This window comes from Lindgomyces ingoldianus, assembly GCF_010093535.1.
Source record: "Lindgomyces ingoldianus strain ATCC 200398 unplaced genomic scaffold BDR25scaffold_7, whole genome shotgun sequence".
NCBI lineage: Eukaryota > Fungi > Ascomycota > Dothideomycetes > Pleosporales > Lindgomycetaceae > Lindgomyces > Lindgomyces ingoldianus.
Window position 1 is genome coordinate 1,198,539 of NW_022985168.1, and position 21,131 is coordinate 1,219,669.

The following is a 21,131-nucleotide window of genomic DNA, read 5'->3' on the forward strand; positions in this document are numbered from 1 at the left end:
AGCCCGAAAAGCGTGCTTTCGAAGCGACGAGGTGGAAGCAGCTCGACGAGCAGCCGGATTACAAACGAGCAATCGGGATTGCGAAGTGGCTGTGGACGCGGGCCGGGCACGATCGGCAGCGGTGATGTCGGTCGGAGGCCTGTGGCGGGCCAGGAACGGACGGCAGCTGAGCAGCGCAGTGGTTGTGTATAGTAGCAGCGAAGGGGTAGCACTCGAGTTGGTTGTTTGCCTGGGGACTGCCGACTGGTATTTTGTATGCGGGGTGGATTGTGCAGCGGTGGGAGGTTGAGTGCCGGGCGGGAAAGCTGCACTGCCCAGGTTTGAGTGCGCGATTTTGCAACAGACGAACTAAACTGATTTCATTTCCCAGCGCAGGCCGCCAGTCGATTATTGCTCCAAGCCCTCAGCACGGGAGAAGCGCGGGGCGCCGTGCACTGAGAGCAGTGCGACGTGAAAGATGCTGCGGCGTTGAGCTTCGCGCCGCGCTCTGAGACTCCCCTTCTTCACCTCCCAGGCTGTCGGCTGAGAGGCAGCATCGCCGCGATATTATTCATCACCTCAATCACGAGATGACCAAGCGGCACGCGCAACAGTCCCGGACTTGCAAGCGCCTGAAGGCGGTGACGGCGGCATTGTCTACCATGACTGTCCTGGAGACTTTGAAGATTTGACGTCGTTGCTTTCACCGTGGCCACCATTCAGCCACGTGCACGGCCCTCTCCTCCACCATCTCTCGACCTCACGTCAAGTGTCGTTACATGCGAAGCGCACCTCCCGGAAAACCCGTCTTCAGACGTGTTGGTATCACACCCTTCCGGCCAGCTTGCCCTTCCACTCACTGCGATCCTCACTGCGATCCTCACTCCCTGTTTTGGCTCGACTCCCCATGCAGTCAACGCGGGCCAGTCCAGCCTGACCAGCCCAAAGCGAGACCCATCAAACTCACCATCTTTCCTGCTGTACAACTGGATCGCGTCCGTCGTGAATCCTGTATCCCCCTTTATGTACTCGCCGTTGACGCGAGGCGTGCTGAACCTGCCGTCCTGTCCCTTGATTTCCAGCTTCCCCCCGCACCCGCGCCCTCACATCGATGGCGCACCCGCCGGCCAGTGCTCTTCAACCTCACCTGCAGTCCGCAAGTCAATTCCCCCGAGTCGTCTCCCACAGTACGAATGCCCCAGCCGACGGACCAGTCAAAAATGCCTCAGCCGACGCCTTTCTCTACCTGCAGCCAACCTGCGCAGATCGTATCTTCATCCTGCAAAATAGCTGCAAGCCTCACACGACTGCACTCTCCATCTCCGTGATTTTCGCACTGACCTCTTCCGAGATCCGCCCTTCTGGTTAGACCCGTTCGCTCGGGCTCGGGCGGCCATTTAAAAGACAACATGTACCTTTGTACTTCCCGCATGCTATTGGCTTCTTCCAGCCTAGACCCTCATATCGCCGGGCCTATCGCTTATAGGTGCGTATGCGGACTTCGATGCTAATTTGTATTTTTAAGCATCGCGGTGAGTATGCGTGGGACGGCTCAGAGGCAGAGTCGAGCAATCTGTGGGCTCATTACTATTTGGCGGTCTGACTTACCACCGCTCATCTTTATCGAGACTGCCGTATAACAAGTAAGCGGTGCTCGAACAGGACAGCTTGCGTGACAGCGGCAGCATGCGAGATAAGCAATCCTGCAAATCGGTTGATGTCCCTCCTCCCCTATGTAATATCCATCGATGATCGGGTGAACCCGTGGTGGATCCATTGGACACTATTTCCAGGAACGGGCCACCATAGTACTGGCAGAGCCATTTTACGCAGCACAACTTCATGTGTTCATCTGTGTTGGCCGTTGCTAGCGCGCCGATCTAGGTCAATTCGCCAAACAAACCACCTAGGCGACAGCGCGCCGTGATCCTCTCTACAGATTGCCAATGACTACAGGCGGTTTATGTTGACAAATTTAAATACGGTAATCGAGCCAAAGAATCCCTCATTCACTTACCATGATGATCGCAAAATAATATGGGCATTTGGAATCTCTATGCAACGAGTGAGCAGGGTTTCTTCAACCTCGCCTTTCCTTAAACTACTTATTCTAGCGTCGAACCACCGAGGGAAATGCGAATACCTCTTATCTGACTACTGCTAGCCCTACACAACGCTTCATTATGAACTTTTAGGAACCTGTTGCTTCCCGCACCCTTATCTCCTGTAAGTAAATCAACCCCTCGTTGTCACAGGACCTCCATTCAATCCCATCTCGCTATCACAGGAATCACCCGACCCCAACGGCGATGGATTCGAGAACCCCTTTGTAATTCCACGGGTCTAGTATTACTAACATTCAAGTAGAGCGGTACCAACCGACGTATGCGAGCAACGCATCCCCTATCTCAAGCAGCAAATCATCATTGGATTTTTGTCTATCACATCATCCTCGCCATCACGGGGTAATTCAGTCACACCACGACATGTTTCTAGTTGCATGTGATTTAAAGGACACGTTCAGTGTTTTGTTTATTCGAGGGCAAATGGGAGTAAGCCACCCTCTGAACCGGACCTGTAGCAGGTCAGCGCGTATTTCACGGCAATGAGGCCGGTCAGATGTTGGCCAACCTCCCCTGTGCTACAATGCATATCTCCGCTGTCGAGGGATGCTGTGTGGCCATGGGCTTGCCGTCAGAATTACGATCCGTACATGCAGGAGGTTCTGTCTCGTCTTAGGGCTTGTGGCGTGTTGTGGACGGAGTACTACACTCCTACTTGACAATACTTTTTTAATATGTTGTATATGTCAAATGCCTGTTAACGTACTGCCCCCGACTACTGAAGACTGCTAACGAGTCCCAGTCATGATCACCCAACTCTTTCTCCAAGACTTCAAGTACTGTCCACCGCTTGCTATTTACAATACTATTCATCACTACTCACTGACTACCATTCACTTATTCAACTCAAGAAAACATGATTCAGCAAAAGTGCTAAAACCCGCGCCGATCGTCTATTACTCAGAACTTTATTCCAACATTAATCTCTCCCAGCAATGGAAATATGATCGCTCGAAAATCTGCTATCCATGAATGTATTTAATTGATAGTTCATGTATACATGCAGCCGCATTCGCTTCGATTTATAGATTCCAAGTTGACCATCTTGCATACAAACTTGACCAAAAAAGTGATGTGATAATAGTAATAATAATAATAGTAATAATAGTGGTGGTGAGGCCGCAGGGCCACCGAATCCATCTCATCACAACCCATCCAAACCATTCTAGCCCATTCCCATCCCAAGTACACCCAAAAACACACTCCCTTTTACATCATCCCCCTCGTCTCACTAACCGGGGTCACATTTCTACTCCCATCCCCAGCCCCAGTCTCAGTCCCAGTCTCAGACCCCGCATCCCTCCCCTTCCTCCTCTCCCCCGGTTGCGGCGTCGAACTCCTACTCCTCTCCTGCTCCCTGACTTGCTGTCTCGCCTCATCTACTAGATCCCTAAATTCCCTTGCGCCTCTTAGTCCCCTTGACAAGAGACCCTCCTTTCCCTCCACCACCTTCTGCGCCTCACCCCGCTCTTCTACGCCCTTTTTTGCACGCTCTACAATCGCCTTCAAACCCCCTTTAAGCTCGTTGCCAACTGCACGGCCTGAGTCGAAGATGCATTCATTTTCGCGGATTGCTTTGATGTTTTCGACGCGGCGGGTGAGGTAGAGCGTTGGGCGACGGCCTTCTTTTCGTTTGAGGATACGTTGGATTTCTTCTTGGTATGCAGTTTCGTAGACGTCCATGTCGACGGCGGAGGGTGATTCCGAGACGATGGGTTGGCTGGCAGTTTCGGGTGGCGTGTCTTCGCCGGTACCGATATTTAGGAAAAGAGTGTCTTCGAGCGGATCGTGAGCGTGGCCTTTACCGACTGGTGTTGCGGGTGTGGAGCTGCCAGGAAGGTTGGGGATGGCGATGGGTTGGGATGCTTGTGGTGGGCGAAACAACATGTTATCATGGATGACTTTTGCGTCAGTGATGTGGGGGGGCTGGCGGATCTCTGGGCCGCTTGTAATGGCACCCTTTGATGGGCCTCCGTTTCGAAGTATCGGGGAAAGTAGACCGGGCTTTGCAAATTCCATTTCGTCGGCATAGTCTGGAACCCGCTTGTCGTTATCGTCCACTTTAATAACTCGATGAATCCCCTCGGTTGTGAGTGCTCCTTCGATGGGTCGGCGATTATCGGTGTCTTGAGACTTCGATTTCCGCAATTGTGAAGGCCGAATTGAAAGGGGAGGCTGTACGATACGAGATGCGCTACCCAAAATACCCTCCATTAGTTCGGGTCGTCTCCGAAAGAGTAGCTGCTTGAAGCGTTTTACGGCTCGAACCTGAGATAGTTGTTAGAGCCTCTCGGTAGGGCAATTAACGCTTAAAGATAAGCTCATCACTTACGACTGTCACAAGATGACCCATGTTCCCTGTAATAGCAGCATTGACTTCTTCATCTGTGGGTTCTTCGACAATAATAGCAACATTTTCCGATGTTGGTAGTAGAGGGTCTGTCCCTCGCCTTGTAACCCATGGATGTTCCTACGCAAATTAGTGCGGTATTTCCCGCCATTCTTGAACACATACTCTGAGTTCGTCCATCCTGATTCGCTTATTTGGCTCCTTTTCTAGAACCCTCAGTAGCAGGTCGCGAAGATCTTCAGTGCACTTCGGCCCAAGATCCGGGACGTCATTTCGTATTGATTGATATAAGTCGATCATGCCGGTTTTCTCGAATGGGATCCTGCCGAACAGTAAACAGAAAAGTGTAACTCCCATCGACCAAATATCGGCGGCCTTCCCCGAAACCTGCCCGTGTTTGGCAACACACAGCTCGGGAGGCATGAAAGCGGGCGAGCCAGCAGATTTGGCAGTCTTCATCTCTGACTCTTTCTCAAACATCTCTGACACGCCGAAGTCGACAATTTTCAGGACGTCATCGTCGGTTACGAGACAATTGTCGGGCTTGATGTCTCGGTGTATGATTCCTTGAGCGTGAACTAAAATAAGATTTAGTAAAAGAGGGGTTGGTACCTGTTCTTGACAGACGTACGATACTCAATGCCCAATATCATGTCTCGAAACCAGCATCGGCAGTGTTCCTCATCGTAGGGATCTGCCCGCTCTTCAAGGCCTACCTGCATCACAACGCCCTTCTTGCACATTTCCATGACCATGTACAGAGAGTCTTCTTCAGGGTCGTCGAGCACCTCGATAAGCGACACTACGTTCGGATGGTTCAGCTTCTTCATGATGGCGATCTCCTCCTTTATCAGGTCCAGAGAGTTATTCTCCGCCTCAGAAGACGAATGCCGATGCAGCGGCGAGTTGAATCCTAGGCCAGCCGCGAGTGCTCCCTGGCGTCGCCGCCTCGCACTCGGGCGACGGAGTAGGTTGGACTGGGCCCGCTTCCGCAGGCGGGACTTGGAGAATTCCTTAACAGCCTGTGCCTCGAGGCGTTAGCGAGAGCCAATGCCATAGTCTCGAAGGCCACCCGCATCAGGATCCTCACATATTCTTGCCCATACTGATCCACGGCGAGATGTACTGCTCCGAACGATCCCCGGCCTATCTCCTGCTTTATCAGGTATTGATTGATGCGGTGCTGGGCGGTTCCGTCATCTTCGCTGTTGCTGTACTCGGAGCGAGCGTTGAGCGTTTCCTGCCAGGCGCGTCAGATGGGGAAGGAACAATCAACCAAGTAAACAATTCTAGATGGACATTGTTCAGCACACCTTCACGGGCCTCGTGGAGGAGGCTGCTCGCTTGTGATGTCGGAGAGGGCTGTGATATGCGGGGGCAGACCTGTGAAGGATGTGGGTTAGTGGGGTCGATCGAATACCCTCAAGGCACTGAACACGACGCAAGCACTGACATATACTTCACTGGAGGAGGCCGTCCGCCTTCTCCGACAGCAGGCACGCCCAGAGAGATATTGTCCGAGGAATAGATGCCCGGGATGTTGATGTCCAGCGACTGTTTCGTCGGTGGTGGGGGGGGCATGATTAAGCTATTTAAGCTATGCGTAGGACGATTGTGATAAGAAAAGGGATTGACATGAAAGGTACCAGGAGAGTCTCGCTAGCAACAAGGTGATGGCCCAGAAACTAGGCAGAGAGGATATTCCGTCTCAGCTAGGCAATTGGAATGGTAAGAGCACGAGATAGAAGGGGGTCTGGGGGTCGAGAGTGAGGGGCGGTTTCTTTGCAGAGGTCTGATAAATTTCTCGAATCGCGCCTGAGGCAGCAACCACCACCAACCCACTCCTGCAGGCTCGAAGGGCAACCCAGCATTCAGCCTTGGCCAGTCCCAGCTCTGGACCCCTTGTCGTCCGCCTTACCCCATATCCACACCTCGTTGCGCACATATCTGGTGCGACGGCCCGCCCATCTTGCAGTCATCCCCGGACGCCATGGTGCTCTACTCCTTCTACATCTTTGATCGCCACAGTAAGCACCCTGCTCCATCGTCGCCGTGCATGCGCCGCTGATCCAATCACCACCGCCAGCCGAGTGTATCTACAGCAGACGATGGACGCCGCGGCCAGTGTCGTCGAGCAGCAAGGCCGCGCGCCCGCAATCCGGCTCCAGCATCACCAGCAGTGGCGACGCACCGACGGGGCGCAAGGGCATGTCGCATGCCGACGATGAAAAGCTGATATTCGGGCTGGTCTTCTCGCTGCGCAACATGGTGCAGAAGCTTGGCGGCGACGACGACACCTTCCTGGCATACCGCACCGGCGAATACAAGCTGCACTACTACGAGACCCCGACCCGCATGAAGTTCGTCATGCTCACCGATACAAAGCAGAACCACTTGCGCGCATACCTGCATCAGATCTGGGCGAATCTGTACGTCGAGTTTGTGGTTAAGAATCCCCTGGCGCCGGTAGAGCATCCCGGCGGCATAGGGGTGGCGAATGAGCTGTTCGAGAAAGGGCTGGAAGCATTCATCACGGCAGTTCTTCCGGCGTGAGGACTAGGTGTCCTGACAAGAGCACTCTGGGGCTGATAAGCTTGCATCACCAGCAATATGCTTTCGGGGAGCCGGTCGTGTGAAACGAGAAGAGGCAGGTACGCGGCAGGCACGCGGCAGGCACGCGGTAGGCTACATGGCGACAGAGAGAAGGAGCATCCAATGATGTACCCCACGCCACCACGAAGTCCATATCAAGTGAGTATGGTTGCTGCATAAGGTCCACAGGCGGGCAGACGCGTGACTACCAAGCAATTGGAAGAATGTTAAGCTTCAATAAGCATTACCTATTGCACCTAGGCAGCTATGGCCTTCTTGACCCGGGTATATTGGCCAAGCCATGAATGCCAGTAAACGTCGTAGATCTCTCATAGTATCGATGCTTCTCTTTCCTGAACGCCTGGATAGAGCCTCCCGCAATGACAGGTGTAAACCAGATTTCAGGTCTCCCCCGTGACTTTTTACGCTTTCTGCGTCTTCACCCTCGCAGGTCCCAAACCCTTCCGAATCTCATCCAGTTGCTCCAACCCGCTCTGTTGAGCGCCCTTTTTGACCCTCCTCTTCCCCGCCATGGAATACCCGCCTAAGAAGTCATCCATGATATTGTCGAAGTCTGACCTCAGCGCTGGTGCCTCGCTCATATTTGACATGCCAGACATTTTGCTGAATCCAGACATTTTGCTCATCCCCGACACCATAGAGGCGTCGTCTGGGAGTTCCTCTGCCGCGTACTCTTCCTCGATCTTGTCGAAGCGTTGATCAAGGATGGTGAGACCTTCCGTGCGGTGAAGAGCTGAGGACGTCATACTGTAGCCAGAAGTCGATGTCATGGCGCCTTTTCGCTTCTTCTTCCGCCCTCCTGCTGTGAGTGCAGAAGCTCCTGTAAGAATCGAGGACTGGACATCAGATGGTGCGGCGGGCTTCGGTGCCTTGGCCGTCTTGGCGTCTTTCTTGAATTTGTTGAATTCGTCAAGCCAGGCATTATCATCCTCTCCAGTTGGTGCTGGAACGGAGTCTGGGGCGGGCAGAGTATCTGGATCAGTTGGTTCAACGGGCTCTTTCTTCTTCGACCTTTTCGGTGTGCCATTCGTAGGTGATGAAGCTTTAATCGTGTCATCAGTTTCCCAACCATCGTCGTGCAAATATCGGTCCATCTGGTCTTGGTCTCCCCAGCCGCTTGCTTCCCACTCCCTTGGGTCAACTTCGACGACATCCTCAGCCAGTTGCTCAAAGATATCATCCTCATCATCCACATATGCATCATCTTCGAGTGCCTCGAGCACCTCCCGCAGTCTCGGGTCCATGTCAGGTTGGAAACCCCCAATCGCGTCCGGGATATTCTGCTGGTCTTGATATGTGGTTTTCCTCACAAACTCTGACGGTGCAAGATCCTCGCCGAAGATGTCGCTGGCACTCCGACTCACACTGCTGCTCATGCTGAGCCCAGCGTCGCTCTGTCTGTCGTTGAGGGAGGCTTGCCGGAGGGCATCTGCCAAATCCACCTTCTCTTTCCCCTTTCCCTTCTTGTGGCTGGACGCATCCACGAAGTACCCTTCTCCACTTGACCCCAGATCCCGCATATGTTGCATGTAGTCATATTCAGAGTCATCATAGAAAATACCATAATTGGCCGCCTCGCCCTCATTCTTCCTGACATCTGATCCGAACTCGTCCTCTAAGTCTCCCCTCGACTTGATCTTGCTTCGACCCGATGCAGCCGAGTATTGCGATGCTCCAGAACCGACGGCGGGCTCAGAGGTCTGGCGCATGTTCGGCGCGGCAACCTCCTTGAACACCATATCCGGGGCATCGACGTCGTGGATTCGGGGGTCATTTTGGGCGCGGTGGACGAGGTGGAAGGTTGTGGCATTTTTCTTGTCGCTGAGGAGGTGTTAGCGGGGGTTCTGGAATTCGTCGTTTTGCAACACGAGGACAGACATGAATTTCCGCCGGGGCATTTTGGTGGCTTAAAGCACGAATCGGGGTCCGGACTGGGTTGAGTGAGGCGGAGGAATTAGTTCGTAGTGGAAGGCGAAGGAAGAGGCTGACAAAAGTTCGAGGGCGTCGAAAATTTAGGCGAGCGTGAATGACGTTCGCGGGGTTGACCTGAAATCTCCAGTGTCTCTTCCACACGCACTCTCCCTCAAACTCAGCACAAAAATCTCCAGATACCCTAAAAAATCCCTCCAAAATGGTGCTGGCGAAATCGAAGAAGAGTGTCGGACTGGGCAACAGCCTGATGAACGACAGGTTTGGGAAAGGTAAGGGTGCGGATATGCGGCGGGGCAACTTCCAAGGAGAGGGCATTAAGAGAACTGGTATGAATGGAGAAACTGTGGGTTCTGCAATCTAAAAATCGCGGTCGCGTTGTGCTAACCGGTCTTCATTAGTACGTCACAAATGCAAAGAAAGAGGCATCGTGGGTGAAAATGCGCTCCGTCACCGAACAAGCCGCCCTGGACGAATTTCTCTCGACGGCCGAACTTGCCGGAACAGACTTCACCGCGGAGAAGATCAATAACGTCAAAATCATCCACAAAGACCAGAAGAACCCATACTTGCTGTCAGCGGCAGAGGAACGCGCGACCGTGCGAAAACACCGAGAGAACAAGCAGAGATTGACTGTGCCACGGCGCCCTGCATGGGATGAGAAAACGACACCTCAGCAACTCGATACGCTGGAAAGGGAGTCACTATTGCAATGGAGGAGGGGATTGGCTGAATTGCAAGAGAACAATGACCTGCTCATGACTCCATTTGAGCGCAATCTTGAGGTATGGAGGCAATTGTGGCGAGTCATCGAGCGGTCAGATCTGGTTGTGCAGATTGTGGACGCCAGGAACCCTCTGCTCTTCCGATCCGAAGATCTTGAAAATTACGTCAAGGAGGTGGATCCTAAGAAAAACAACTTGCTGCTCGTGAATAAGGCGGATATGATGACTTTGGAGCAGAGGCAGGCTTGGGCAGATTATTTCGTCCACGCCGGCATCAACTTCAGATTCTTTTCGGCTGAGCTGGCGAAAGAGATGAATGAGGCTAGGAACCTTAAGGAAGGCGGTGAATCTGATTCATCCGATGGATATCTCGACGATGATGAGGTCGAAGAAGAAATCGATGCGGATGGAGATGATTTGGCGAAGGAAGCCCAAAAGATCGACATTCAGGACCAAAGAGAGGAGGATCAATGGGCCGATGAAGGAAATGTGGGTGCCTCTGGCAATGATATCCCATTGACAGAGGAGGAAGAGCGGGTCCGCATATTGACCACAGACGAGCTCGAGGCCCTGTTCCTAGAACATTCGCCTGATATCGACACTGGACCGGATGGCGCCCCTCGAAAGACTCAAATTGGACTTGTCGGTTATCCAAACGTTGGAAAGTCATCCACTATCAACGCACTTATCGGTGCAAAGAAGGTTTCCGTTTCTGCAACTCCCGGAAAGACGAAGCACTTCCAGACGATTCACTTAAGTGATCAGGTCATCCTGTGTGATTGCCCTGGTCTAGTGTTTCCCAACTTCGCCACAACAAAGGCTGAGCTCGTCTGCTCTGGTATACTTCCAATCGACCAGCTGCGCGAATTTACTGGTCCCGGTGCCCTTGTCGCGCAGCGAATACCCCAGTCTTTCTTAGAAGCGATATATGGCATGAAGATCGAGATTCGACCACTTGAGGAAGGCGGTACGGGTACTCCGACCGCAGAAGAACTTCTCCGTTCGTATGCTTCTGCTAGAGGTTTCTCAACTCAAGGCCTGGGGCAGCCCGATGAGTCACGAGCAGCTCGCTACGTCCTGAAAGACTACGTTAAGGGGAAACTGCTCTTCTGTCATCCCCCTCCCTCAGACCCACCCATCGACCCAAAACATTTCAATCGCGAGCTATATGATCTGGATCATCTCCCTGCGAAACGCCGCGCACATCTCACCTCGTTAGCCGGTCCGTCTTCACTGGCTGGAACCGAAGATGCTTCGCTCATAGAAGTCGAGTTGGGCATGATATCCACAGCACCTGTGCAAGGCGCGAAGACATCAAGGTTAGACAGGAAATTCTTCGCGCCAGGTCAGGGGAACGCACATGTAGCTATGCCGTTTCATCATCAGTACAGCGAGCAGGGCAAAGAATTGTCGGGGAGGAAGCTGAAGACTGTGATAGCGCTTGAGAGGGATGTCGATCCGAGCGAGTTGCGACTGAATAGTAAAAAGCACTTCAAGGCCAATAAGAGGAAGAACAAAGCTAAGAAGGTTGAGTATGACTGAGTTAGCATGGAGATGGTTGCGTGTTCCTAGACCTAATGAATGGTCAGGGAGGCCGAGCAGCCTCTTCGCTATATACAAGAGGTTGTGGCGTTAATTCATGCCAGGTTCTTCTTCCTGCACGTCAGATTTTGCTCCCAGAGTCCAACCATTAACACCACTATATCCTCTCGCCATCCCCTCCCTCTATCCCTCCTCCTCCCTCGTAATCCACTTCCTCGGATAAAGTTACTTCCTCCATGCCCACTGCCGATAAGTCCTTCGATCTTGAGCCCTCTTCGCAAGCCAGAGCTGTTGGTAGACAAGGATCTAGTGGAGGGTTACAACTGCACGGATTTGCTAGATAACTAGTTATTAGGCGTGTGCTGTTTCCTTCCTGTACATAGAGGTGGAATATGAGGTCACCCAGGAGAAGGGGCGAGGTAGTGAGCAATGAGGCGCCGGAAGGGCAGCGGCATATTAGGTAGTAGTTCGAAGCAAGGGTGTGTGGTTTGGGGGATTTTGTGGGGATGTATGGACTCTTCGGTTGCAGTAGTTAATCGTGCGTACAATGAATATTATTCTCGCCATCGTTCTCACAGTTACGAGAAAAACACTGAAGAAAGGAGGAATTTTGGTTATGTAACGGACATGCTTAACCCAGCGACCTCCCCGAGCATTCACATTCACTTGCACAGATTGTGATAGTATTTCAACTGCACTAATGTCCCAGTACCATCACGAAAGCGAATTTACAACGCTTTCACACTTGGAGCCTTCAGAACCTTTTCCGCCTCCCCTCTACTTATCTCCGGTCTCGGATTCTCTTGCTTTGTTCTGTAGCTATCATAGTTCCGTTCACGATCCACCAACCACGTAATAGAATATCACGAAGCCTCTAACATGAGCGGGTGGTGTTCGTAGCTGTGGGTGTACCAGTTCCCTATATGGAAATTATATAGTGTGTAGAGCGATTGCTCTACCTGAGTGTGTTGTTACTCCTTGTTTCATTGCGTTCGAATTTTTCAATGAACCGACCTCACCCTACCGAAAGTGCAACAACTCCAAGGCTAGGTTGTGGGTTTCCTACCATCTTATGTCCCATTACCCCAACCATCATGAGCCCGATTCTGATGTCCCAGGGTTTGGAGGAAGCATGAAGATATGAACGAGCATATGTACGCTGCCAAGGACGAGTAAAAAACCATGTGATACAGTGGGCTAGAGTAAATTATTATAGGGCGTCTCTCCTGGTTAGTGGATTCGAGTATTGGAGATAGGTCGACGGAGAATTGAAGCCGGATACATATATTTAGGATGGGAGTACCGTCAAAGTTGACGGTAGATTTGACGTTGGGTGGTGCAGCTGTCGTGTAGTTTAGGTTAAGGTTTAGATTGGGGTTCGGGTTTAGGCGTTGGGGGAGTTTGGGATTGGCTACCCAGACAGACTGGTCGGATCCACTGTATCACTGTCTATGTGCTGACTATCACCCCATCCTATTCTCGCTGCTCTCTCATAACCCCTCTCCTCTAACTGCAGAAGCTCCAAGGTTCATCCCTCGTCAACCGAGGTCTCGGATTTGCCCGCTTATTCTGGGCCCATTACTGATATATCTCCCGCTACATATGACGCCAGACTGACCATGAGTAAGTCATCCGGTACACAACCACGACTCCCCTTCGCACGAAATTATTCCATTTCTAGAGCTACATCGTCAATGACACTGGAGCTTCAACATTCCAACCGTGGTTAATTTGTCGAGGGTGTATGCGCTTATGAGGTCAATGGTTGCGCATCGCAGACAGTGTTCGTAATGGGTGATTGAATCAACTGCAGGTACTCAGTTACCTGCAGCTACTCTTCGGCGGAGAATTAGGGGCCACTTTCAGGTGGGTTGACTTTGTATTGAGGATACGTGGACTATAAGTTGATGTTTGGGAGGCCAGATTCGCGACCTCAATTCACTCTCTTAATGTCCAAAACCCTCCATGGGGTATAGATCCTACTGGATTAGGCCTAGCTTTCGGCCTAAGACTCCCTGAAGCATCACCTGCAGGCACCCGGGTACCTGCAGTTGATCAACTGCAGATGGGTCAACCACCCATTACAAACACTGATTGCAGGGAGGACGACTAGGGCATGTTGGGATTGATGCTGATGATGGTAGTAAAGGTCTTAGGAGATAGGTTGTTGTTTTTGTAGCCTCCTTGGGTGCTAGGTTTCATCGGAGGGGTTCGGTACCGTGTTCGACCAACACTTGTAGAGGGTTAGAAGTAAGAAAGGAGATCAAGGTGACTTATAAGCTGATGGAGTACTCGGGAATGTGAAAGTCAACGCATAGCGAGGGCTTCGTGATCTTGATGGAGTATGGTGAATAGGACAAGGTGAAAGGTTTGGGTGAAGTAGTCGAGAACATGATGACTGCAAGACTTTCGAGGTTGCTGACGGGGCACTATTCAACGTGCCGATTATTTTGTTTTTCCAATTAATAAATAAAGTGGGGTGAAATGGAAAAATACTGTAAATGTTCACACTACTGAATTCTGGAGCATTCCGTTTGTGATTGGTGATCCTCTCCAAGCGCACTTAATACTTCTAAGATTGTGTAGGAAGATCGTGATTTCAAGCCTCGATGGAGCGGAATAGACTAGTTCACCAGATTTTACTAAAGCCTGATTAATTAACGTCGTTGTTTGGCTCCGAGTGCATAGGTCGGTATGATCTGCCGGTTTTCGCTCATTCACCGAGATCACGTGATTATTGAAAGTATCTTGATGCAGATCCTAGGACATTGTGTACCATTGAGTAGGGAGGAATTCGTGAAAGGTATTCGTGATATAGGTTGCGGTGAAGAGTGATTGGTTCGGCGAGGTATACCTCACGAGGTGTAGCTAGACTTGAAGAGACTTCGCCTGGGCAGAGTAAGTTAGATAGCGTCCTACGCTAAAGACGTGCATGCAGAATTCAGTCAAAGTTAAAGGACGTCTCGCGTAATACCTGCAGATATCAAACTGGAGGCACTGGTGTGCAACCCTCCTTGATTTCCAGAACAACAGGGATATGCAACCTGGCCAGGTCTTGCCGTTGCAGAATTGACTTTATAAAGTTTTGACATGCAGATGTTTGCATGAGGAAGATATGCATGCACATCTTCTTGAAAGCGAGTGCGAAGGTCGTAACGCAATAATAGAATATCTGTGTCGCCCTCATAGTTGTTGTGACACATGAGCACTGTTGAGGATGAGTAATGAAAGGAATTATTAGCTACAATGTTGCATTAGAAGCTGTTGCTTGTCTCGGAGAACTCGAAACCCTGAGGCTCAATGAAATATGATGCCTTGTCAGCGTTGCTTTAAAGGTATGAATATAGATACTGCAATTCGAGATCATGTTCTGCAGCTTCGCAGTGAGAGTTGAATTCCGTTCATTTGTCATCGAATCACAGTGGCCCGATTAACGGTTGTCAGCTCCCTAATTTCGAAGAGTCAGGGATTGAGGAAAGGCGTATCACATGCCGCCTTTTCTTGCTAAAACCATGAGCGGTGCTTCTGGATACCTTGAACTCAATTAGAATTGAGAGATAGATAGCAAGAGCCCAACCAACACTCTCCGGCTCGGCCCGACCCAATCGCTCGCTACCACGTTGGTGCACGAAGGTGAAAAGTTCAGCCCCTAGCGTCTTGAATTCCTCTCGTTGGCTGCGAAGTCGGGCGGCAAGAGCGGGTTTAGCATAAAGCGGAGAAGCGTAATATTGAGGATTCCAGGCATCGAAGAATAAATATGGAGAAATGGTGAGATTGTGGAGACTCTTGCATGAAGACTGCTGGGTTCAGGGATGCCGCTTCAAAGAGATCGATTGGCCATCGTTCTTCAAGAGCACAGCCATCCAATGCCCCGCCTCCGCTTGGTGGAGAAAAGACAATTGAATTTGTGTTTGACTTGGCTGAATTGGAGAGGGTACTTAACGCTTCCTCTTACTATGGCGGAATTGCACATGTATACCTGGGGAAAGAGGGACCTGGCCATCTGTGAAGCGGAAGGCTAGAAGTTGCTCTTGCAGCCTAGCCGATGTCGAGGTAGCCAGGCCTGGATTGTTCGAAGATACGATTTACAACCCGAAAAGAATCGTCCGTTATTATCTGCTCTATGCTTTAGTAGATGTAGGCTCTAGTATACCTAGTTGTTTACTCCTAGCCGGTGAGGCTTTCAGAATTCAAGGCATCCGGTTTGATACTGCTTCCTGCGTAGAGATCAAGAATGCCATCTTTGGGGTGTACTTGCGTAAGCTTTGTTATCATTCCCCATCATCTATTGGCCAATGACAAGGAGTATGATTAGATCACTCAACGCGGCACAATGAAGCTGCCATTTGGCCTTCAAGGAGAATGCACAGCACTGCAGTTAGGAAAACAACCTAGAGGCCTGCTGTCAGCAGCGGGCCAGAGCATGACAGCTGCGAATATGCAAAAGTTGTGTTTGCTTCCGATGTCGGTAGTGTGAGGTAAGTGCAAGATCTATTGATATCCGTGCTTCCTATCTTTAGCTCTTAATCCCACTTCTAGAGTGTTACAGAGGGCTTTAGGGATGCTTCCCGATGGACGTCTGTCGTACGTGAAAGTAATTTCTTCCCCATGGAGGAAAATAGTGGAGACATATCCGAACATATTCGAGAGCAAAGACGTGGCCTTGATGTGAGACCACATGCTGTGCTCATTCAACCCTGTTGTGTCGAGTTGTCGAATATCTTGTGCGCCGTGTAACGTGGCTGGCTATGAAAAGTAAAGTGGCTCCACAGGGCTGAGGCGATGATCGACCTGGCGATTGGAGGGATATGCAAGACATCGGGGACAGCCGAGGAGATAAGAAAAGAATAGGCTGAAAGGACCTGCCTCAGACAGGTGAGTGACTTGTGGGGAGGTACCTACTGGATGGCTTCAGTCTGCCGTGGACCATTACTATTTTCCAGGAGTTGTTTCGATTGCTATGCATGTCTAACAATAGGCTCTGACCAGAAGTCGGTGGTGAACTCCCATCATGGTGCTATGGACATTTTGGCGATGTCAGACCACCATGAGATCGTCCAGGAGATGGTATGTCACGTGGGCGCTAATGGATGACAACCTTGTGGTGAGCGATCTCTCGCCTTGCTGATTGGTGGTGACAATGGACTTGCTCGCACTAGGTGCCTTTCGGAGCTGCAGGTTGACGTTCGGCGTGCTCGTCTGAGCATTTCATCCCCTCGGCCTGCTGCTTGTGCGCAGCAATGCTGGAAATATCCCCCCAGTGTTTCAGCGTGACGCCTCGATGGAGGCCATTCGAAACTCGCATATGCCTGCCCCTCGACATTTGGCCTTCACGCTTGATGCAGCCGTTGCCCACGCTCCCTATCACTCTTCTGCTCGACTGGCATTATGCACGTGCCGTGCAACGCGGTGAGTGAGGTCATCGCGGCGGCGCGCCTGGGCGGTTCTTGTCAAGGTGGCCAGGGCTGCATGTTTGCGGTCTGCACGTTTGGCTCGATCCGTTCAAGGGCCGCAGTTTCCTGAGGTTCTTTGTGCAACGCTCACTTGGCTATGGTTCATTCCGGCTCGTCGGGGCTTGGGAGCCGGACAATAGCGGCGCCGTTGAACGCCCACTGTCGCTTGCTGCTCAGGTACAGAAGCTTGTGCAGAGAGACACGCTGCCACGGTGAGCAAGCAGGAACGAGGGCCCGGGCAGCAGGCTTTGCAAAGCTTGATACAGGCACAACCAGCAGGCAATGATCATCAGATAGATGGGTTTGCTAGGACGCGCTCTCAGGGCGCTCTGGGGCGTTGCGGGAGGAGGGGTTCCAAGGCCAGGGCGGGCATAAACGCAAGAGGTCAGGTGGTGTTCACAAGTGGATCGCAGCCCTGATGGCGGGCAGAATCATGACGAGACGAGAACGAGGCGGCCGCTTTGATTGACGGCCTGTCGTGCAAATAAAAGGCCCTGCTCTGATTGCTCGGGCGAGGGCCTTTTCTCATTCGCGCGCTGGGCAAGGGGCCGCGATATCGTCAACTGGACTGACGAAGCGAGCGCTGGTGGTGAGTTGCAACATGCAGACAGAGAGATTGGCGCAGTGCAGAGGCGCCAGAGAGGCCAGAGAGGGTGTTGCGCTGGGCTCATGCTCATGATGCTGATGCTGGGGGTGTGGACGGGGAGGCATCCATCAACGGTGCGGTCCAATTGCAGCGCCGTGAATTCAATAGCCTTCAAAGAGAGCTCGCGACGGGCAGCTCGCGGCGTTGCTCAGGAGGCGCGCCTTGTACTGCCGCGAGAGAATAATATTAATCGGGGCCTGTGGTGGGTCTGGGCTGGCGTTCACGTGCGCCTGGCTGTGCTGCTGCCGGCCGTGTCTGGCGGCGGAGAGTCTGCTGGGAGCGTAGGGGAGCTGCCATCTTGCCAGCGGGAATCGCACGAGTGTCCAGCTTCAACTCCACCGCGCCTCTGCTGGAGCAAATCCGCCCGCTGCGTCCGCCCCTCTGTCCTCTCCGCCCATTCACCAGCACAGCCCAGCCCCGGCGCTCTGTCGCGTCGTGTGTCTTCCGGCCCAGGCCCCAAATCGCTGGTTAGCATCCACAGAATTGGAGGTCACGCTCACATACTAAACTGGCTGCGGGGACCCAAGCAACCACGCTCCCATCATCATCATCCCGCCTCCGTCACCACTGCTCTGCTCCTCCTGCGCCAGAACTCCCCCAATTCCTATTCACTTCACCGCCCACACCCTGCCCGGCCCCTTCACACGCTCCGCGCGGACTGCTTCCGTGTTGCCTCTGCCTCGTCGTTAGCGACAAGCCACTGCCACCCACCTGCCACCACCACCTCAACAAGCATCATTTGACCCGCCTCGAAACCTCACACCCGCTGGCCCTCTCCCCAACGCCACACACGACCGCACCTCCCTCCACCCTCGCCGCTCAAGCTCTATCTACCGCCCACGACGGATCTCCTCTCGAAGACTCGGCGCTCCTCGCACGACTTGCTGAACTACAGCCCGCCCTACTCTCGATAGCAATCCGCGCGCTTCGCCGGCCCCGAACGCAGACGACCTGAACAATGACCCAGAACCGGCCATCGGCCTTCACGTCCCTGAGGATGGGCGGTAAGGCCTCTCCCCCTCGTTGCAGCCCTCCGGCCACTGACAAATCCGCAGAGGTGATCCGCGAGAAGGTGCAGGACGGCGAGACGGGCGAGTACAAAGACTTGGCATACACACAATGCAAGATTGTTGGCAACGGCTCGTTTGGAGTCGTCTTTCAGACCAAGCTGTCGCCTAGCGGCGAGGATGCCGCCATCAAGCGAGTGCTCCAGGATAAGCGCTTCAAGGTGAGCTGATTCATGTGACAATCGCACACAGTACGTGCGCGGGCTGACCTTCAGTGACAGAATCGCGAACTCCAGATCATGCGCATAGTCAGGCACCCCAACATCGTGGAGCTGAAGGCCTTCTTCTACAACAACGGCGAGAGGGTTTGTGTCCCCGCACTGCCACCCCGCCTGCGTCGGTTTGCATAGCTAACCGTTTTAGCCACAGAAGGATGAAGTATACCTCAACCTTGTCCTCGAATACGTTCCCGAGACAGTTTACCGCGCCTCGCGGTACTTCAACAAGATGAAGACGGTCATGCCAATTCTCGAGGTCAAACTCTACATCTACCAGTTGTTCCGCTCGCTCGCCTACATTCATTCGCAGGGCATCTGCCACAGGGACATCAAGCCGCAAAATCTCCTCTTGGACCCTGCCACTGGCGTGCTGAAGCTGTGCGATTTTGGAAGCGCAAAGATACTCGTAGAAAACGAGCCAAATGTCTCGTACATCTGCTCCAGGTACTACCGGGCACCAGAACTCATTTTCGGAGCAACGAATTACACCACCAAAATCGGTACGCCACTTCTTCACACTTTTGGGGCTAGATTAACTAATTGATCTATCACAGATGTTTGGTCAACTGGGTGCGTGATGGCAGAATTGATGCTAGGGCAGCCGCTGTTCCCGGGGGAGTCGGGCATTGACCAGCTCGTCGAGATTATCAAAGTCCTCGGGACCCCAACCCGAGACCAAATCCGAACAATGAATCCGAATTATATGGAACATAAGTTCCCCCAGATCAAGCCACATCCGTTCAACAAGGTGAATATTGTGCGCAAAGCTGAATTTGTTTCCAAACTGAGCCTCCTTTAGGTGTTCAGAAAGGCGGATCCGACGGCAATCGATCTAATTTCGAAACTCTTGGAGTACACGCCAACGCAGCGGCTGTCGGCGATTGATGCCATGGTGCAACCATTCTTCGATGAACTGAGGGATCCAAGCACGAGGCTTCCCGACTCACGTCATCCAACGGGAGCCACTCGAGACCTACCCAGTCTGTTTGACTTCACCCTTCACGGTAAACTTAGCCACTCCCGTCTCCGCCCATTTCTAGATCTCATGGACTAATTGTATGTAGAACTCTCTATTGCGCCTCACCTAAACCAGCAGCTCGTACCACCGCATGTTCGACCCGGTCTGGCAGCGCGAGGCCTGGACTTCGAATCCCCCAACTTCAAGCCTTTAACCAAGGATCAAATGCTGGCCCGGCTAGACTAGATTTCACATGGACCTCCACACGAAACGATATGATATGGTTATTCACGCGGCGTGTCATGCGTTTGTCTCCGCTCTTGGGAACGAAGAAGTTCCGCTATGAAGGATGCAAGCGTTTTTGGAGATTCATTTCGGCGTCGGTTTCCTGGGTGGTCTTACGCCGACATGTAAACCCCCTTCCCTCAGTGTCTGTGCTCGACTGAAAATGATACGGTCATTCTTGCGTCTCGAAGAATGACTTTGGTTTGCTTCTTCTATCCTGGACCGTCAACCTTCCCGTTCAGTCAATTCATCTTCGGGGAGGCTCCGTAGATGTATTCCTTTCCCCGTTTTGTGTTTTCTGGGCTGGTCAGCGAGCGAATGAGTGCAAGATAAGGGACGGGGGGGTTGGGGGGGGAGGAGGGAGGGTCAAAAGTCAGGGACGTCTGACACAAACATCTTACCGGACGGGGTTTGATTTCTCGACACGCGTTCGTTGTGGATGCGTCGACTTGCATGCGGGTGTTTTCATTTGACTATTTGTTGCACATCATGGCGAGGCCCTTTCCAGCTGCTGTGGGTGTTTGGCTCCCCCTTGAAGGGACAGCAGCCCTGCCTCGACAGTTATTGCAATTGAATTGCAACTGCTGGCCTGGATAGTATGGGGGAGTGGATGTTCCTTTTTCGGTCGCCAATCCAATGGGGAAAGTAGTACTGGCGCAGGCTCTGTCATGTTCTATTTCTTCAGCCATGGTGGCTTTCTTCAATGATAAGTAGACACTCTTCCTCCGCTCTTCATACTTTCCCCAGTTGGTGTTGTGGTTCATTTCCCACTCTTGGGTCCTTTCAGCATGCCTTCTGACGGACATGAATGCACAATTTCACTTTTGTTGACGAACAGTCTCACGTATGAGATTCTCACTGTGAGGAAAATATAGTCTTTGCTCTCATTGTTCTGTCTGCTTTCTCCCAATTTTTGGGGTTAAAGATGGTGCATTCTTTGCATGATGATCTTTTGGAAGGGCGTGATGTTGGACTTTCTCTTTGCATAATGACAATGCATTGGTATTGGCCGTGTTTGTGATAAAACGTCTCTGTCCTCCCGGCTGCTTTTTCCTCAGACTGAACGATCAAGCATCTCACTGGAGTCAAAGCTTCAGTCCTTTCCGGTACCTACCCATTTTGCCATATATATGGTGCTTGGACCATCCAGACATGGCTCTATGACTAACTCACCACACGTTAAGCTATGGAGGGACCTTTGGGGTATTGATGGGTGTAGCTATAGGCGGTTGGTTGGTCTTCA

General features: G+C 52.1%; 9 protein-coding genes across 9 annotated transcripts; 5 read left to right on the forward strand and 4 right to left on the reverse strand.

Moving 5' to 3' along the window:
• Positions 1-569: 569 nt before the first annotated feature.
• On the forward strand, positions 570-3,271 carry BDR25DRAFT_351823 (uncharacterized protein; the record flags this gene model as incomplete). The annotated part of the gene is made up of 16 exons (XM_033694919.1): positions 570-634; positions 666-1,139; positions 1,168-1,343; positions 1,384-1,465; positions 1,536-1,622; positions 1,678-1,833; positions 1,864-1,902; positions 1,936-2,044; positions 2,144-2,205; positions 2,235-2,320; positions 2,347-2,531; positions 2,561-2,723; positions 2,839-2,972; positions 3,007-3,076; positions 3,109-3,171; positions 3,228-3,271. The coding sequence occupies 16 exons, from the start codon at positions 570-572 to the stop codon at positions 3,269-3,271; spliced, it is 1,995 nt and encodes a 664-aa protein (XP_033551103.1).
• Positions 3,272-3,311: 40 nt separating this feature from the next.
• On the reverse strand, positions 3,312-6,204 carry BDR25DRAFT_281108 (kinase-like protein; the record flags this gene model as incomplete). Its single annotated transcript, XM_033687864.1, has 7 exons — positions 5,906-6,204; positions 5,766-5,835; positions 5,543-5,692; positions 5,084-5,474; positions 4,618-5,030; positions 4,435-4,572; positions 3,312-4,370 (listed from the first exon to the last, which is right to left on the reverse strand). Exons 1-7 carry the CDS (start codon positions 6,031-6,033, stop codon positions 3,312-3,314), a joined length of 2,349 nt encoding a protein of 782 aa, XP_033551104.1. The 5' UTR covers positions 6,034-6,204.
• Positions 6,205-6,359: 155 nt separating this feature from the next.
• BDR25DRAFT_301689 (snare-like protein) lies at positions 6,360-7,428 on the forward strand. The gene is made up of 2 exons (XM_033689633.1): positions 6,360-6,479; positions 6,539-7,428. Exons 1-2 carry the CDS (start codon positions 6,443-6,445, stop codon positions 7,003-7,005), a joined length of 504 nt encoding a protein of 167 aa, XP_033551105.1. The 5' UTR covers positions 6,360-6,442; the 3' UTR covers positions 7,006-7,428.
• Positions 7,320-9,014, reverse strand: BDR25DRAFT_256020 (Low temperature viability protein). The gene is made up of 2 exons (XM_033686390.1): positions 8,944-9,014; positions 7,320-8,886 (listed from the first exon to the last, which is right to left on the reverse strand). Exons 1-2 carry the CDS (start codon positions 8,961-8,963, stop codon positions 7,467-7,469), a joined length of 1,440 nt encoding a protein of 479 aa, XP_033551106.1. The 5' UTR covers positions 8,964-9,014; the 3' UTR covers positions 7,320-7,466.
• Positions 9,015-9,137: 123 nt separating this feature from the next.
• BDR25DRAFT_120446 (P-loop containing nucleoside triphosphate hydrolase protein) lies at positions 9,138-11,476 on the forward strand. Its single transcript, XM_033683698.1, has 2 exons — positions 9,138-9,340; positions 9,396-11,476. Exons 1-2 carry the CDS (start codon positions 9,197-9,199, stop codon positions 11,259-11,261), a joined length of 2,010 nt encoding a protein of 669 aa, XP_033551107.1. The 5' UTR covers positions 9,138-9,196; the 3' UTR covers positions 11,262-11,476.
• Positions 11,477-13,534: 2,058 nt separating this feature from the next.
• On the reverse strand, positions 13,535-14,673 carry BDR25DRAFT_351826 (uncharacterized protein; the record flags this gene model as incomplete). Its single annotated transcript, XM_033694920.1, has 7 exons — positions 13,535-13,690; positions 13,773-13,973; positions 14,038-14,181; positions 14,251-14,305; positions 14,352-14,469; positions 14,507-14,557; positions 14,613-14,673. The coding sequence occupies 7 exons, from the start codon at positions 14,671-14,673 to the stop codon at positions 13,535-13,537; spliced, it is 786 nt and encodes a 261-aa protein (XP_033551108.1).
• Positions 14,674-14,723: 50 nt separating this feature from the next.
• On the reverse strand, positions 14,724-16,271 carry BDR25DRAFT_351827 (uncharacterized protein; the record flags this gene model as incomplete). Its single annotated transcript, XM_033694921.1, has 12 exons — positions 14,724-14,765; positions 14,795-15,061; positions 15,119-15,181; positions 15,233-15,324; positions 15,427-15,441; positions 15,473-15,524; positions 15,562-15,633; positions 15,690-15,752; positions 15,795-15,958; positions 16,000-16,127; positions 16,164-16,219; positions 16,248-16,271. The coding sequence occupies 12 exons, from the start codon at positions 16,269-16,271 to the stop codon at positions 14,724-14,726; spliced, it is 1,038 nt and encodes a 345-aa protein (XP_033551109.1).
• Positions 16,272-16,295: 24 nt separating this feature from the next.
• Positions 16,296-18,315, forward strand: BDR25DRAFT_351828 (uncharacterized protein; the record flags this gene model as incomplete). The annotated part of the gene is made up of 12 exons (XM_033694922.1): positions 16,296-16,328; positions 16,371-16,491; positions 16,523-16,670; positions 16,717-16,903; positions 16,936-17,116; positions 17,156-17,189; positions 17,260-17,303; positions 17,345-17,434; positions 17,469-17,628; positions 17,688-17,731; positions 17,766-17,849; positions 17,888-18,315. The coding sequence occupies 12 exons, from the start codon at positions 16,296-16,298 to the stop codon at positions 18,313-18,315; spliced, it is 1,554 nt and encodes a 517-aa protein (XP_033551110.1).
• Positions 17,893-20,238, forward strand: BDR25DRAFT_392028 (Pkinase-domain-containing protein). Its single transcript, XM_033698180.1, has 7 exons — positions 17,893-18,364; positions 18,416-18,588; positions 18,649-18,732; positions 18,797-19,145; positions 19,200-19,393; positions 19,445-19,649; positions 19,710-20,238. The coding sequence occupies exons 1-7, from the start codon at positions 18,319-18,321 to the stop codon at positions 19,847-19,849; spliced, it is 1,191 nt and encodes a 396-aa protein (XP_033551111.1). The 5' UTR covers positions 17,893-18,318; the 3' UTR covers positions 19,850-20,238.
• Positions 20,239-21,131: the final 893 nt, after the last annotated feature.

What these genes read in the sequence shown, in the direction of transcription:
- BDR25DRAFT_301689 (XM_033689633.1), top strand. Translation starts at nt 6,443, where the DNA reads ATGGTGCTCTACTCCTTCTACATCTTTGATCGCCACA. An exon ending in CTACATCTTTGATCGCCACA is followed by an intron (nt 6,480 to 6,538) that starts GTAAGCACCCTG and finishes CACCACCGCCAG; the next exon opens with CCGAGTGTATCTACAGCAGA.
- BDR25DRAFT_120446 (XM_033683698.1), top strand. Translation starts at nt 9,197, where the DNA reads ATGGTGCTGGCGAAATCGAAGAAGAGTGTCGGACTGGGCAACAGCCTG. An exon ending in CTGGTATGAATGGAGAAACT is followed by an intron (nt 9,341 to 9,395) that starts GTGGGTTCTGCA and finishes GGTCTTCATTAG; the next exon opens with TACGTCACAAATGCAAAGAA.
- BDR25DRAFT_256020 (XM_033686390.1), bottom strand. Translation starts at nt 8,963, where the DNA reads ATGCCCCGGCGGAAATTCAT. An exon ending in ATGCCCCGGCGGAAATTCAT is followed by an intron (nt 8,887 to 8,943) that starts GTCTGTCCTCGT and finishes ACACCTCCTCAG; the next exon opens with CGACAAGAAAAATGCCACAA.
- BDR25DRAFT_392028 (XM_033698180.1), top strand. Translation starts at nt 18,319, where the DNA reads ATGACCCAGAACCGGCCATCGGCCTTCACGTCCCTGAGGATGGGCG. An exon ending in TCTACAACAACGGCGAGAGG is followed by an intron (nt 18,733 to 18,796) that starts GTTTGTGTCCCC and finishes TTTTAGCCACAG; the next exon opens with AAGGATGAAGTATACCTCAA. An exon ending in AGCCACATCCGTTCAACAAG is followed by an intron (nt 19,394 to 19,444) that starts GTGAATATTGTG and finishes AGCCTCCTTTAG; the next exon opens with GTGTTCAGAAAGGCGGATCC.